We start from the raw sequence: 16,983 nt of genomic DNA, 5'->3' as shown, positions 1-16,983 counted from the left end.
CTGATGTCATTAGAGGTAACTAACTATAAGAAGGCAATTTTTTACTTTCGCAACTATAAGAAGCCAATACAACTTTTGAAAGTATAAGTATCAACGCATTAGAGGTAACTAACTACAAATAATTAGCTTAAAATATTCTGAAACTGTACTAAACTGTTGATGACAGAATTTTGATATAGAAACTGAGTAATTATATCTCTATATTCTTGAAACATTCAACAAGGGAATAAAAAAGAAATGCTGAGAAGAGATAAACTCATGGTACATTACCCATAGATCACACAAATCCTTTTACAAAAAATATGATTAACTTGAGTAAAAATGACTTGGTAACACCCATCAAACCTCCTCCCGGTACATGGAAGGAGTCAAGATGAATATACTCCATAATTTATCTTTCTAACATGAGTGTCCTTCACCATCAACATCAACGTGGGAAATATGATACAAGGCTACTACTACTCATGGCACGGCTCTGGTGCCATTCTCCACACGAAGACTGTTCTCTCTTCTATAAATCGCTTTAGCACCCTGCGCAAAAGGAAATATCACATTTAGACGACATGAGCATGATAACTGCAACAATCACTACAATGTTCTGCTCATCTACTTGATCAAATCCATATTGATTATGGGACAGTTCAGAATAGTGAAGTTAATAGATAGAGTGAACTAAGAAGTTTCTTGTAGCATATCTGAACAAGTATCCTGTCACCATGCCATAGTCAAGGCAAATTCTAACAAAGATAACTGCCACAGTCACTACAACTTCTGCCTAATATTGATTCTAGAGCAGACTTACAAGAGTGAAGTTAATATATTACACGAAAAGTCTCATGTTAACATATTTGAACAAGTATCAAGTAAAAGCAAATTCTAACATAAACTGAATGACCACAGCTGCAACGTCTGCTTAATATTGATTCTAGAGGAGACTTACAAGAGTGAAGTTAATATATTGCATGAAAGGTTTCATGTTAACATATTTGAACAAGTATCAAGTAAAAGCAAATTCTAACATAAACTGAATGACCACAGCTGCAACGTCTGCCTATTATTGATTCTAGAGCAGACTTACAAGAGTGAAGTTAATATATTGCATGAAAGGTTTCATGTTAACATATTTGAACAAGTATCAAGTAAAAGCAAATTCTAACATAAACTGAATGACCACAGCTGCAACGTCTGCTTAATATTGATTCTAGAGCAGACTTACAAGAATGAAGTTCATATATTGCATGAAAGGTTTCATGTTAACATAGTTGAACAAGTATCCTATCACCATGCCATAAGTGAAAGCAAATTCTAACGTAAACTGAATGACCACAGCTGCAACGTCTGCTTAATATTAATTCTAGAGCAGACTTACAACAGTGAAGTTAATATATTGCATGAAAGGTTTCATGTTAACATATTTGAACAAGTATCAAGTAAAAGCAAATTCTAACATAAACTGAATGACCACAGCTGCAACGTCTGCTTAATATTGATTCTAGAGCAGACTTACAAGAGTGAAGTTAATATATTGCATGAAAGGTTTCATGTTAACATATTTGAACAAGTATATCACCATGCCATAAGTAAAAGCAAATTCTAACGTAAACTGAATGACCACAGCTGCAACGTCTGCTTAATATTAATTCTAGAGCAGACTTACAACAGTGAAGTTAATATATTGCATGAAAGGTTTCATGTTAACATATTTGAACAAGTATCAAGTAAAAGCAAATTCTAACATAAACTGAATGACCACAGCTGCAACGTCTGCTTAATATTGATTCTAGAGCAGACTTACAAGAGTGAAGTTAATATATTGCATGAAAGGTTTCATGTTAACATAGTTGAACAAGTGTCCTATCACCATGCCATAAGTAAAAGCAAATTCTAACATAAACTGAATGACCACAGCTGCAACGTCTGCTTAATATTGATTCTAGAGCAGACTTACAACAGTGAAGTTAATATATTGCATGAAAGGTTTCATGTTAACATAGTTGAACAAGTATCCTATCACCATGCCATAAGTAAAAACAAATTCTAACATAAACTGAATGACCACAGCTGCAACGTCTGCTTAATATTGATTATAGAGCAGACTTACAAGAGTGAAGTTAATATATTGCATGAAAGGTTTCATGTTAACATATTTGAACAAGTATCCTATCACCATGCCATAAGTAAAAGCAAATTCTAACGTAAACTGAATGACCACAGCTGCAACGTCTGCTTAATATTAATTCTAGAGCAGACTTACAACAGTGAAGTTAATATATTGCATGAAAGGTTTCATGTTAACATATTTGAACAAGTATCAAGTAAAAGCAAATTCTAACATAAACTGAATGACCACAGCTGCAACGTCTGCTTAATATTGATTCTAGAGCAGACTTACAAGAGTGAAGTTAATATATTGCATGAAAGGTTTCATGTTAACATAGTTGAACAAGTATCCTATCACCATGCCATAAGTAAAAGCAAATTCTAACGTAAACTGAATGACCACAGCTGCAACGTCTGCTTAATATTAATTCTAGAGCAGACTTACAACAGTGAAGTTAATATATTGCATGAAAGGTTTCATGTTAACATATTTGAACAAGTATCAAGTAAAAGCAAATTCTAACATAAACTGAATGACCACAGCTGCAACGTCTGCTTAATATTGATTCTAGAGCAGACTTACAAGAGTGAAGTTAATATATTGCATGAAAGGTTTCATGTTAACATAGTTGAACAAGTATCCTATCACCATGCCATAAGTAAAAGCAAATTCTAACATAAACTGAATGACCACAGCTGCAACGTCTGCTTAATATTGATTCTAGAGCAGACTTACAAGAGTGAAGTTAATATATTGCATGAAAGGTTTCATGTTAACATATTTGAACAAGTATCCTATCACCATGCCATAAGTAAAAGCAAATTCTAACATAAACTGAATGACCACAGCTGCATATGGAAGACTATTTTGAATGAAAAAAATTGAACACAATTTTGCTAATAAAACTTGCAATGTAAGATAAAGCCACTTTAATTTACTGGCTGTTGTGTGACTATGAAAGAAGGGCAATTTCCATAGAGAACTCTCAGGTTTTGGGCTTTTACTTGTCAGCATCCCTTTTCGAACGGATGATCTTGTCCTATACTGGTCTGTGCCCTCCCTGTCCTCTTCAACTTCCACCATTCCCATATCTCCATCTTTCCCGTCAATGCCACCAGCCCCACCCCCAGCCTCCCCCTTTTTCCTCCCCTGCTCCGGCCCATTCGCTCTTCTCCTTGTTTATTGATGATCTTGACATCTCCCTGGGTGACAACCTCTCATCACCTAGAGCTTCCTCTTCGGCCCTTGCCTCCCCCTATGCCAATGATTGACTCCTTCCTTGGGACAATCCCATCGTTGCTGGTGAGGCCAGCGATATCAATGGAGAGGATGAGGTGGATGTAGTGGAAGGCAGAGACAGTAGCGAGGGCATGAGCTAGTTCAGGGGCAAAAATGGTATTAAAAAAGGGGGGATGTTTCCAGATAAATTATTGAGAAAAGGGTCCTTTTTAGGGCAAGTCACCACCTATTAAAGAACGCTGTTATAGAAAATATGAAGGTCATAAAAAGCATTAATCATCTAGAGAAAACAAAATTATATGCACGTAAGATATTTATGATTCAAATTTCAAAATACTACTAATTTCCATCTATTACTTTCAGACTCATCAAAATGTAACCATCTAATTGAGCTGTGTCCAGAAAGGCAGAAACCAGCTTGACAAAAATGAGGTTTTCATCTAAATATTTCACTTACTTGAAAAATTGTTCCCAACTTCTTCAATGCTTTTGCACGTAACTTCAACACATCCTTGGAAACACTATTATCTCTCAGAACCTGAACTCAACCCGAAATCTAAATTTAGTTGGTGGAAAATTCTAAATCACAATAAGGATCTTTAAATACATTGTTGACACTGCCATCATAGTAATTCTATGCAATGCAACATGTTGCACAAAGAAATGATGCAGTGAAGCTTACTGCTTGGCAAACATGTAAGAGGGTTGATTCTATGTCGAGCACATTTATCTTCCACAAAGAGTTGAGCATTGCATCCTTTTTCTCTTCAAAGTGCTTCATGATGTCCTCATCTCCACCCACTTCAAGCTTTTGCATCCCTCCCTGAAGCTGTATCAATGCGACTGCACCTAAATTATCATACAATTTAGAGTGTTAAACCAAAGCCTAATGATGAAAGCACACGAAAAAATAGTGAAAATTCACATTAAAGACACCTAAATACCTGATGCTGCATTAACTTGTGATTTTATGTGGTGACCCTTATTGCGCACCCACTCAGCTATAAATGGCATGCCCATGTATCTCTTGCTCTTTCCGATCTCTCGTGCAGCTTGTCTGGCATATATATACCCAATAGTGTGGAGCATAGCCTCCCCAAAAGCTGAAAATAAGCGAGGAAAAGGAGCAATTCTCAATGAAATATCATTTACAAGTACAAAAGATGCCTAATATGTATGGAATGAGTGCAAACTTTAATACATTCCACACAGTGCACACACATTCTGAATAACATACTCTTATCTCAAATATTGTGAGAAATGTACCACATATGCATTATAAGAGAGAGAGAGAGAGAGGTCTTTTGTGAAAGAAAATTATAATGAAGAGATTTAATTGTTGGGTGATTGCCTGCCTAAATGGCAGCCTAGAACCTGGGTGATGGATAATGCTGCATCTTTGCTGTAATATTTTTATTCTAAATGCTAACCTTGAATCTAGTAAAATGTTAGTGCATTGGGAAATTTAATATTTTAGAGAACTATAGGTGAAGAAACCAGGAACTGTGATAATATTACTATCAGAAGAACAAAAGAAGAAAAGATCCCTTTCTATGATATCAATATCTTCGACATGGTTCCTAATCCCTTCTCTACTTTGCCAGCATGGTTTGCAGTACCGGTCCGTACCGCCCCTGTAGCAGTACTGCTACAGTGCTCGGCACGCCTGAATATACCGCTCGGTACACCTGGGTGTACCGAGCGGTATACCGTACCATACCGGTACCGAGCCCAGGTCGAAACTCCGGTACGGTACGGTATTGCGAACCTTGTTTGCCAGGTTATTTTGCCCCTTCATCTTGGTTAAGTATTTTCTGTTTACGATACTCTTCCATCTGAATTTTATGTCACAAGAACAACACAGAAAGAAATGAAACAAATGGGAGGAGAGAAGCTGCCAAGCATTTTACCAGCTTGAGATAGACGACTAGCTTCAGTGTTTGCCCAATTTACAAACTCTTCAATTTGCCCAGAAACATATAGATGCAGGTGATCTTTCAGAATTTCGACTAGTTTCTGTTCCCTTTCTTTCTGTAACTCCTGCACTTGGAGATCAAAAGTTACTGTTGTATATGTCTATAAAATAAGCACAGCTCATTAATAATGGAAGCTACATATGGTGTCTATGACATGACTGTATTTCATGAACATTCTCATATTATTTATACTAGAAAATGTAGAATATTTCATCTTCATTACAAGAGTACTATATGCTTACATGATTTCTGATTCATATTGCTTAGATAAAGAAGCACAAAATGAACACGCCAAGTGTTCATTACGAATAACATGAAAGATGGTGGTACAACATGTGTATCAGTAAAATGATGGTGGTGCAATAACATGAAAGATGGAGCTATTAAGAAAAGTGTAGCAGTAAATGTTTAACTAACAAACAGCAGCAATACTAATGTGAGAGGGAATCAGATCCAAACAAAAATGAGCTCAGATGAGAAAATTAAAGATTTAAGAATGGCACATGAGGTAATAAAATTAGACAGGTTTTTTTGCATGTATTAACGGGTGTTTCAAGTCAAGCAAAGCTGTAGCTGTTGATACAAGGAAGCTGTTTTAGTTATTCCTTTTACATTGGTGTTTTGCAATTTTGTTTTGTTTTTGATAATTTAACAAAGTTTAAGTCTGTCTGAACTTAAGTCAAGATCAGGAACAAATCATTGCACTAGAGACTCCTTTCTTCTATCCCTTTATATAGCACCCTCACTTTCTAATATATCTCTGTTTTCCTTTCCCTATTTTCTCATTACTTTTCAAATTCTGTTCTTGCTTCTATTAATTCTGCACTAGCTAAGATTAAAAGCAAAATTGTCACGAGGTTGGTTGGTCATGGAAATCCCATGGTATCATTAGCACATTGTGTAAATTTAGTCATAATTTATGATGAGATGAAATTTTTTTTTTTTTCACTTTAAAACTGGCTTGAGGACCTAATATCAACTAAATTCAACCTTAAAAGTACAAAGGCTACGTTTGAAAACATATTTGTATTTTTAATGGACAGTCGGAGAACAGAATTTGAATGAATGTGCAGTTGTAAAATACTTTGAGTGTTTGGTAAACAATAGATAAAAACTGCATTTTAAAAATGTATTGACGTAAGTGTTGTTTGGTAAAATTATATTTCAAAAGTCCATTGAATATTTTGACAAATTTACCCCTCTAATATTTTTAATATTTATCTTAAAATGAATATATTTTTATTTAAATTAATAAGTAACTAAATATATCTATATTCTTATAAAAATTTTGTATAGCCTAAATATATAATAAATAAAAAATATAATCATATAAATAAATATAAAATAACCCTTAAAAAATTAAATATAATTTCATCTTATAGAAATATATATAATGTTAGTTTTTCACTAAATCATTTTGACAATCTTATAATTTAAAATAAAGTCATAGGGTATTTTCATAATTTAAAAAATTATATTAGGTTATTAGCATCCTACAAACTCTAAAATGTTAATGCTATCCTAAGGTAGTATCAACATTTTAAGTATTTCTAATATAGCATCCAGGCCAAATGCGATTTAAAAAAAAATTACCAAACACCAATTCACATTTGAAATGTGTATTGAGCCTTCAGTGCACATTTCAAATGTGTTTTCAAATGCACCCTAAGATAAGTGAACTAATATGAAGTTTTGCAGCAATGGTATCGATAACGTGAGTATTTATATGAAGTAGTATTATATAGAAATGAAATGCATGATGTGGGGAAGACAAGACATAAACACAAACTTTTGACAAGATAGTCTTAGGGACGCTTGAACAGATGTAAAATGGTGGGCTTGATATTAAGAATAAACTTTTGCAGTGTTCACCATGGTTTGCAGTACCGGTCCGTACCGCCCGGTACGGGCGGTACGTACCGGTCCGCCAGACTTCCGGTACGCGGACCATATGTTACCGGTCCGCCAGACTTCCGGTACGCGGACCATATGCTACAGTGCTCGGCACGCCTGAATATACCGCTCGGTACACCTGAGTGTACCGAGCGGTATACCGTACCGTACCGGTACCGAGCCCAGGTCGAAACTCCGGTACGGTACGGTATTGCGAACCTTGATGTTCACACGAACCAGGGAATGGTCATTGAATTTAGCCTTGTAAATAAATGGAGACAATAAATAAAAATAAAATCATATGAATAAAAATTAGTGGAGCAAAAGTCAGACAACAAGAATAAAATGTGATTATACTAACTGAGAAATAGAAACTGATAAAAAGAAATAAGATGAGAGAGAGAGAGGATTAAGGACTTGAAAGAAAATATTTCATTAATTCATCAAACATCATGCCAAAGCTATTTAATCTACATGAGATATCTATTTGATTAAACTACAGCTCTTTAGTGTCAAATAGTAAGTTTATTGCTGACTAATTTACTACCCTGTTATGCATGAAGCATGGTCAAGTACAAGACATGATACTTCAATGCCAACATAAAATTTGGAAAAATTTAGACAATCTATGATCATGATATATAAAACAATCAGAGATATGCATAGCAAGCATTCACAAAATACTTCAAAAGCATGGTTGAGACATTAAGAAGTTAGTCAAAATTTCAAATTACATACAAGCCTCCAAGCCCAATAATGTTAACGTTTATATTCATATTATGTGATGTGTCCTACATATATATGATACGTAATACAAGAGTCTCAAAATGTTTTGAAGCAATGATTGAAGAACCACAAAATTTTTCGCAAAGTCATCTGGCTTCTGAGTTTGTTGCTTCATATCCACCTCACACTGCCTGTTTACTGGTTTGCCAAGATTTGACATGTGGGGTTGGGAGAAAAGGAGAGAACACTGGAGGAATCAGGCTAGTGTTGATCATTTCTTTCTGCCAGATTTATTCTTCAATTGTCCCCTTTTACCTTTTCTCTTTTAGGATTTCAGTGGCACCCCTTTTTTCTGAATGCCGATTGTTCCATGTTGGTGTCCATCATCCAACGTGGAGAATGGCATGGGGATGACATGCGTTTTGTATTATTTATTCTTCTTTGGCAGAATTGAAAGCTCTTTCGGATTCTCTTAGATAATATTCTAGATCAACGACTATAGAAAGTAACTGGGGGATATTCAACTTTGCACAACTTTACCAGAACAACAGGACTAGACATAACTACAAACAAACACCCAGAAAATGAAAATAATGACCAAACCTCTATTTGAACTTTAGATCTAAGAATGACTTGGTTTTTATAAACCTAATTCTATTGCATCAAATCATATAGTCATCCTTGCAATAGTTTAGTACATATCGGACATTGCATAGTGGTGATCAAACTAGTTGAAGAAGAAATTTGATTCTCCATCAGAAAAGTATAGGAATCTAGAAAATCTATATTAAATATAATACAGATAATAGATTCAATTTAGCTTTTGATCACACACATGCCATATCCACTTAATCAGTGACAAGGGACCTTTGATCACATTCCATAGCATCTTATCACTTTCTCCTAAATTGATAGAATTTTCTACAACCTCAAGACTTTTTAAGTATCTTTCCAGTTGGGATTTTGAATTCAATCCTTAAGAATGGTTCTTCCAAATTTGAATGCCTGAGTTTCTTCTATATTTTTGGCTTTCACCATGTAGTAAGGTTCTGACCTGTGCTTTGTAGCATAATTAATTTCATCTCATAACATTACCCATCACTTTTATGCCAACTATTTTGTTTGTGAGCTCTCAATATCTCACTACACTTTAGACTTGTTAAGAAAATTTCCCAACAGGATCACTCTTTTGTACTAAATGTCAATGAAATCTCACTATAATCTCATGATCCAGAAACCAGACAGTAGGGTCAGGACCAAAAAAAACAAAGAAACACAAAAAACTGCATAACGATAATGTGACATTAGCCTACCATTAAGTTGTTACCATTGAAAAAAAACTGATTAGATTAGTAGAAAATAAGAAAAGCGGAAACATATAAGAGGTAGAAGATAATACATTAGAAAGCAGAGAAAGAGAAGGGAATAAAATACTTCCAGCCATAAAAGCTTGTACAAGTTGTGTTGAATCCCAATGGAACACCAACAGCAAATCTAGCTGAATGTGAGTTGCCTGAAACTATGATTCATAAGTTCAAAGGCTGATGCTGTAACAGTTTTACCGAAATGCACTTCAATTTTTTAAAGAAATTTGAGATCTCATTAGTCTCGTGTACGTAAGTTTTCAAGGATGAAAAAAGGCATCTATAGGAAAGATCATCTAGCAGAAATTCTTTAGCAAACAAAAACAAGACAGACTGGAACATAGGTGCCCCTAAACTATTTTTAAAAAATCTTGGCTCAATTTTGATATGATGGGAACCTAGACCCAAATTTGACTAAAACCATACCTAGCCTATCCCTCAGACATCACCTTCGCAGCACAAAAGGTTTCGAGGTTTGTCTCTGGTAATAGAGGCATGATAGTAGGCACCATTTTCATTAGGAAAATATTTTAATGATGTTTTAGCATATACTTATAGCTCTCTGGCAGAGAATATAGTAAAAGCAAGGATCACATAGATATTATGGTTGACTTGATGACATTGTTTCCATGAAAATCCAACAATTGTCCTCACTCCTCAGTCCTCACATACTTATGCAAATTTTTATGAGCATAATCAAATCAGATTTTTGAGGTTAAAAAAATTATGAAAATACTTCAACAAGAAGATTTTATTGAAAACATTCAGAGACATCAGCAATGTAATAAATATTTCTTGGTTTCAACTTTCAACCCTGCAAAATGCCATGAATAAATGATAAAATAATATATGAAAAGAGAATCATAGCACTAGATAAGTCACAAGTTTGTTAGATAAAATGCCAACACTAATCACTCAGGTACTATCTATATCAGTTGGCTGACACAGGATTATAAGATATGGTTCTATAATTATTATACAAAAAGGTCACGGTGCAAAAGAACAGACAGTTGAACAGAACCATGGAGTGTAAGAAATTTTCTTCACAAACTTCACAGCATTAATCTTTATCTTTTTAACATAATAAGTTACAGAAGCTAAATACCATTTAGTTAATAATCAGTAACTATGATCAGCCAGAAAAATAATGAATTCTCACAATTATACCAAAACGAATGTAACATCTTTCATTATTGTTAGATACCTTAATTTTCTCTTGCACTCTTTGTTTCCGAATTTCTGGAACCTGTGATTCTTCTTCAATATCTACGGAAGCTATGGTTGCTAAGGCTAGTTGTCCAACATAATCTTCAAAGAAGTCACTTCCAAAAAGCATCCCAAAGACAGTAGCAGGATCTATCATGGAATCCCTGAAAAACAAAAGGTACAGCCACATGAATATAATGACTAAACAATGTTTATTATAATAAATATCAACTCAGGTAAATTAGGGATGCCTAATTTATTTCTGACATATATTTTTAATAAACTTGAAACTAGGATCAATTTGCAGACTTGTATTCCACACAGCTACATTGTAGAACAATTTAACATGTTTTTCTTTTATAGACTTACTGGGGAACACCTTCCTTTCCATGCTTATCATATTCTTCACGTTTTGCAGGATCACTCAAGACTTGATAAGCCTCGCCAAGTACCTTTAAATTGAAAATTATAAGAGTCAGTAATAATTTGACAATACACCTTGGAGATCAATATAATCATATCAATTTTTATTTGCAAACAAGTTTGACTAATTTCTGTTGGACTGAATATTTTGGTGGAAGTTTGCTTTCTTGCCTCATTAACTTATTTATGCTGTTGAGATAATCAACACCATAAGAACAAAGTCTGTCATTTCCATTTTAGGGTATTCCATGATTGCTAATCATGAGGTTGCATTGTATGCAAAATGGTAGAGCTGTTCACATGTCACCTAATCTTTCTGGTAATCTAAGCAAGTCCTTGTTTTGCCTAAATTTGGGTTGTGTAACAAACATTGATGAAATGGGCTTCAATGTCATGAAGACAAATCACAGCCTTGGTAGAGCATTTTCTATAGTTAAAGTTAATGTCATTTGCTTAAACTATCAAACTTGGGGAACTAATAGAGATATAAAATATAGGCATGATTATAAAATAGAGACTCTTGTAAATATTTTATCCACGTCAAAAGTCAAGATTACATGCATGCTAAGTAAAAGCCACAATGATAAAACAGTGTGTTGATACATGATAGAGATAGACTCAAGGACACTAATTAGATGTGACTGACAGATATCATATACGCTATTGCTGCTAATTTAATTTAATTACCATATAAAATAACAATGATGAAAAGGTGATTAAAAAATATGCAAGCCTTTTAGAAGGCACCAAACAGTCACTACTTCCTGTAATCAAATACTTTTGTAATGTAGCAAATCCTTATTTGAATTCTCTCATGGTAGGATGTTAAATTAGACTATTTTAGTTTAGAAAAAGTAACCTCTTATCAAACTAAATAGCAGCAACAGACAGGATTAATCAGACATAGTAGCTATATATTGCTTCTAAGTTGGAGAAGCTAGTCAACAAACCCTACAGTTGCATTGCCCCAACAGAGCTCGATGGCCCAAAAAAACAAACAAAAATCACATAGACAGCCCTTCTAATTTATGAACATTCATCACCATAGAGGATACTTATGCCTCACAGCCCACTTCATTCATGAAGATTGGATGCAATAAGAAAGAAACTCCATTGTCTGTTTATGCCCCACTAAATAGTGATATAATATTATGTGAAGAAAATATTTGTTTAACTAATTGAATGAGCAATGCTTTTGCGAATGAATGTCTGCTTATGCCAAACTAACAGCCCACTTAACTAAAAGACAATTGTGCTGAATCACTGTGGATGATGCATTTGCAAATGATGTCTTTGTTGATATGTTGAAAATTCAGCTTAACTCGAAAAAACATTTTTTAGAGGTTCACAAGCAAGAAAGAAAAAGTTTCTCTAGATGGTAATGAAATATTCTGTTACACAGGGTTCTCTAGAAAGAAAAATTTTTAGCGGAAGATGGTCCCCAAGAGACAGAGATGCTTCAAAGTGCAACCTTCAGGTTTTACCATTGTCTTTCCCTTAATTTAGTCCTTATGATGAATAGTGTGCAATATTAGAATTTAGAACTGCAAGTTTTAGTGTATTTCTATGATGTCACTTTGGAATTTGTAAAAACAAGTATCCAAAGCAAACTAGAAAGTTGTCAGTCCCTCATACTTTCATAGATTAATTTGCAATGGAATTGGATGGTTTATTAGGAGGATGGCAAATCAAATAAGTTCCTGCAATGCACCCAAATGGAACATACATAATGTAGTTAATAATGAACCAATCTCCAAAATACTTCAATGAAAAATCCTATCAATCAACTGGACCAGAACATAGGTTTAAAGCTCAGATTTTACTGTTCTAACTAAAGAAACCATATTAAACACAGCTGGCAATAAAGACACTTGCATTTGTCTAATAAGGTATATATTATCTAAAGCATGGTATGCAGTACCGAATGGTATCGCCCGGTACGGGCGGTACGTACCGGTCCGACGGCATACTGGTACGCGGACCGTCCAGTACCGCTACAATGCTACAGTATTATACTATAACAGTGTTACAGTGCTACAGTATGAAAAAAATATATAAAATTGTTCGGTACACCAGGGTGTACCGCTCGGTACGTCCTGGTATACCGCTCAGTACACCGGTACCGTACCGTACCGAGCCAACCTCGAAACACCGGTACGGTACGGTATTGCACACCTTGATCTAAAGTATGTAATCAATCAAGACCAATTGCAATTCTAATATGTCCAGGACCATCAAGATAGCATCAAGCACCTGGAAGTTACGAGCAGCTTGTGGATCTCCAAGATTCTTATCTGGGTGCACCACCCGTGCCTACATAAGGAATGGACAAAAATGAGCAAATCTCAACAATCACATCAATACTCGTATTTTGAAATTAATTAAATCAGAGAAAAACAAATATCTAGAGTTTTGGGAAAGATCCAGCAATTCAAAATTTACAATACAAAATATATCTAAGAAAAGTAATCTTAAAGTTAGAATATCCAAATAAAAAGGCATGAAAAATTGTTTTAGCTTATTATGGGGTTACACCATGAATGAGACTCAATATTGAGAGAAGATACCATGATTATATATGTGGGTGACAATTGGACATATTACTATGATCTTTTGATGTTGATCGAAACTTCGGACCTAGGAGCCTCCCAATCCATGCTTCTTGCAGCTTCAGGCATACAACACACCCGTATCCCTTTGAAACCAAAGTTTTCAACTATTTGTCAGTTTGGATATAATGGACAAGGGGCAGATGGAGTATCGTTGCATCATAAGTTAACTCGTTATCTGGTTCATATGTTGATCTTGAAAATGTACATGCCTGATCTTTTAAGTACCATTCATTTAAGTTTATTTGAAGTAGAGAATGAATGCAGTACATAGAAGAGAAGGTCAAAATCTTAGAAGGAAAAAGAACAAGTCCTGGGGACTGAGTTACATCTTCTTTTTAAAATGTTATGGACTATGGCGACATCACTCTTCAAAGAAGCCAACAGAGAAGAATAAATTTATTCTAGCAATATCATATGCAAAATTAAAGGGAAAAACGTTTCCTCAAAGGGGAAGACTGTTTGGTGCATCAATTTTTGGCCTTTTATTCTAGAACACACAAGAAATTTATTAGTGCTTATGAGACTAGTACTCAAAATGTAAGTTGCAGACAAATGTGTGATCAGTATTCAAAATAAATATTATTGAAAGTTATTCAGTACATGACTTGTCATCAGCTTTATAAGACTAGCATTCAAAATGAATATTATCTAAAGCCATGCCCAAAATAGCAACACATGGCTAGAACAATATTTGGCTTAGCCATCTAGTGGCACTGCATGTAACATGCCATGCTAGAAAGTCATTAACATGCCCCTGTGTCATGAAATGATGATCCTCATGGCGATCTACACGCTTGTAATTAGAACTGACATTATTCTACAGCCATTGAAAAGCACTAGCAGGCATGGTACAAAGGTGCAAACACATATTGTCTATTACACAAATGGACCTTAGATTCCTCACTCTAGAAAATTGGAACCAGTTCTAAAATATTACGGGATGAAACAAATAGATATATACTAGAAAAATTACCAAGAAAATAAAAACTATAGAAAATAATACGTGTGAAGACCATTCATTATAGATTGGTCAAAATAATCAAAACTAAAGAACAAGTATGATCAAGTACAGAATGATTGATATTGGGTTTATTCTTCTAGTTCTAGGTAGTCTTACGCAAATGTAGGATGATTCAATAACTATATAAATGAATACAATGCTTATTTACGCTGCTAAAGTGTATCGTGGCCCAATGACCCTTAGTGGCAGATAGGTAAATTGTAGTCTTGGGATAAAAACGTAAGATCAATAAAGAACATAATCAGAAAGCCAGTTTTGTTTTACATGTTATGTGATATATGAACAAAAAAGTATCATAAGAAATTAGCAATATTAGATAAGAAAAAAAAAACTATAACTCAAGAACATATGGAGTGTTTGAAAACAAAAAATACATGGCTAAGAAAAACAGCTTTTTGGATTATCAAATCAGCACCTATTTCACATACAAGGGGAATAAATCCAGACTAGCGTTAGATTAAGAGAACAATCAGAAAGAATTTGCATATTGTAGAGGGCAAAAATAACAATGAAGTTAAAGATAGTTTTTATGGACCTTTTATACTCTTTTATATGTAAATAATAATCAAGTAGGAGAAGATTGATGAAAATATAAAAGAAAAATGGAGCTCGGATGAGCAAGAGACAGCTTTTCTTATTAATTATTTATATTTCTTCTTAGATTGGGCAGAAATAACTTGCAAATCAATTACCAAATTTATAAATAATTGTAGAGTCATTAGATCAATTTGGTTTGGGAGTGCATCCAGCTAACAAATACTTGAAAAAATACACTTTTAATTATTTGGATCATTGCCAATAACTCAGAGACTCTGAAACCTACATTGTTAGAAGTCCTGTGCACTGGTCCGTTCATTTCTATTTGTTCAGTAATTTCAGAGAATTATGCCAAGGTAGGAAATCCGTGAACAATCAAAACTATGGATCCATATCTTTGCACGGGCCATGATTGTCACCTTTAAGTAATAAGCCTTCTTTATCTCAGCAGAAGATGCATCAACACTGACGCCCAGTATATCATAGTACTCGGTGTCTTTCACCATGACCCTGATTTCAACCTACCTGCAACACAAAGTTCAATCAAACAAATAAAAATATTACATAAAAGGACAACAAGCGAAAGGTCAATCTTTCGAACAAGACATTTGAAGCAAAGTTGAATCTTTCTTCATTTCAAGTCAAATACCAGATAAATCGAAAATAAATCCCATACGCGGATACTAAAATCCAAAAAAAGAAAAAAAAAGATTTTCTTGAGAATGACATGTCAACACCAACGCACTAAAGAGAAATGTAATCAAACTGGAAAATTTCCCACTTGAAACAAGCGACACATCAGATCGATAGCCAAACAGCAAGATCGAAAACAAAACGAAGACCGGGTGTTCTTCCGATAAGAAGTAAAATTGCTCTCGTAAAGCTAAAAAGATGGTAAATGAGATATAGTGTTGGATAAATTGTTCTCGAAAACCTGATCAACGAGATCTAGGGTTATCTTGGAGGAAAGGACAAGGCAAAAGATTCGATGAGAAGAACAAGACCGAACCCTTGGTTTTCCGGAGGGAGATCGGGGAAGAGTAACAAGGGAAGGCGTCGGGAAACGGAGGAGCTGCTGCTCCTGCTGAGGCTACAGTGTGATGGGCAAGCAGAGCTTCCACCGCAGAACAGACGCGTTGACACCCGATTCAGCGTGTCCGATATTATAGATAACGACCGTTATATTCGCCTCGAAGCACTCACATGTGATGTACATAACGGGTCAGGATATGACGGCCGTTACATGGTTGTTGTGACGGTCTTTGTACGACGGGAATCAACGGAATAAGATAACGTGCGGAACTTCTGGATTGCACGTGACCAAGTCACGGGTTTGCTGTCTGGGACCCACTGGCGCAGTCCGAGGCTCCGCAGCCACACGTCGATTGCCGACCTTCTCAGTTGCAGCGTGGGACCCGCGCAAATGTCTTCAATTGGTCGGTCCCGATTGAGAATTTTTTTATTAAATTTTTCACAGGAACATCTAATTTTTCTTTAATTATGAAAAGAAAAATTGCATTCATTACTCTTTCAACCTATATACTTCGTCCCCATCTATATTTGATATTTCTCGAGAATATAATATATATAATTATATTTTATTTTTAGAAAGATCATTGAGGAGCCAGCCCCTCAGCCTATGGTTCGACTAATCGACCCACTCAGATTTTATTGGATCGATGTCAGGTCCTAGTTCTAATACTTTGAAACGAGGCCCTTTTCTTTTGTTGATCCTCCTCCTCCTATAAGGGGTTTGCTTAAGAATTTAAGAGATGCCTCAATCAATATTCGAATTCTGCTTCAGGTTTAGATATTCACTTATTAAGACTTAGGCCTAAACGTAGTAAGGTTTATTATGAAGTTGATTTTTATGAAAAAAAGAATA

The 16,983-nt window shown here is 34.9% G+C and overlaps 1 protein-coding gene across 2 annotated transcripts; it reads right to left on the bottom strand.

Annotated features, from left to right (window-relative positions):
- Nucleotides 1-238: 238 nt before the first annotated feature.
- On the bottom strand, nucleotides 239-16,261 carry LOC135597208 (chaperone protein dnaJ 10-like). 2 transcript variants are annotated; one of them, XM_065089852.1, is made up of 11 exons: nucleotides 16,108-16,261; nucleotides 15,518-15,623; nucleotides 13,182-13,241; nucleotides 10,875-10,957; nucleotides 10,504-10,669; nucleotides 9,335-9,448; nucleotides 5,251-5,380; nucleotides 4,285-4,443; nucleotides 4,023-4,189; nucleotides 3,798-3,878; nucleotides 239-531 (listed from the first exon to the last, which is right to left on the bottom strand). In XM_065089852.1, exons 2-11 carry the CDS (start codon nucleotides 15,602-15,604, stop codon nucleotides 463-465), a joined length of 1,116 nt encoding a protein of 371 aa, XP_064945924.1. In that variant the 5' UTR covers nucleotides 15,605-15,623; nucleotides 16,108-16,261; the 3' UTR covers nucleotides 239-462. The 2 variants fall into 2 exon arrangements, with proteins under 2 accessions (XP_064945924.1, XP_064945925.1); XM_065089853.1 differs by lacking the exon at nucleotides 9,335-9,448.
- Nucleotides 16,262-16,983: the final 722 nt, after the last annotated feature.

Source organism: Musa acuminata, chromosome BXJ1-11 (assembly GCF_036884655.1).
Source record: "Musa acuminata AAA Group cultivar baxijiao chromosome BXJ1-11, Cavendish_Baxijiao_AAA, whole genome shotgun sequence".
In the NCBI taxonomy this organism is placed as follows: domain Eukaryota; kingdom Viridiplantae; phylum Streptophyta; class Magnoliopsida; order Zingiberales; family Musaceae; genus Musa; species Musa acuminata.
Note: the sequence above shows the minus strand (reverse complement) of the source record. Positions and strands in the feature narration are given on the sequence as shown.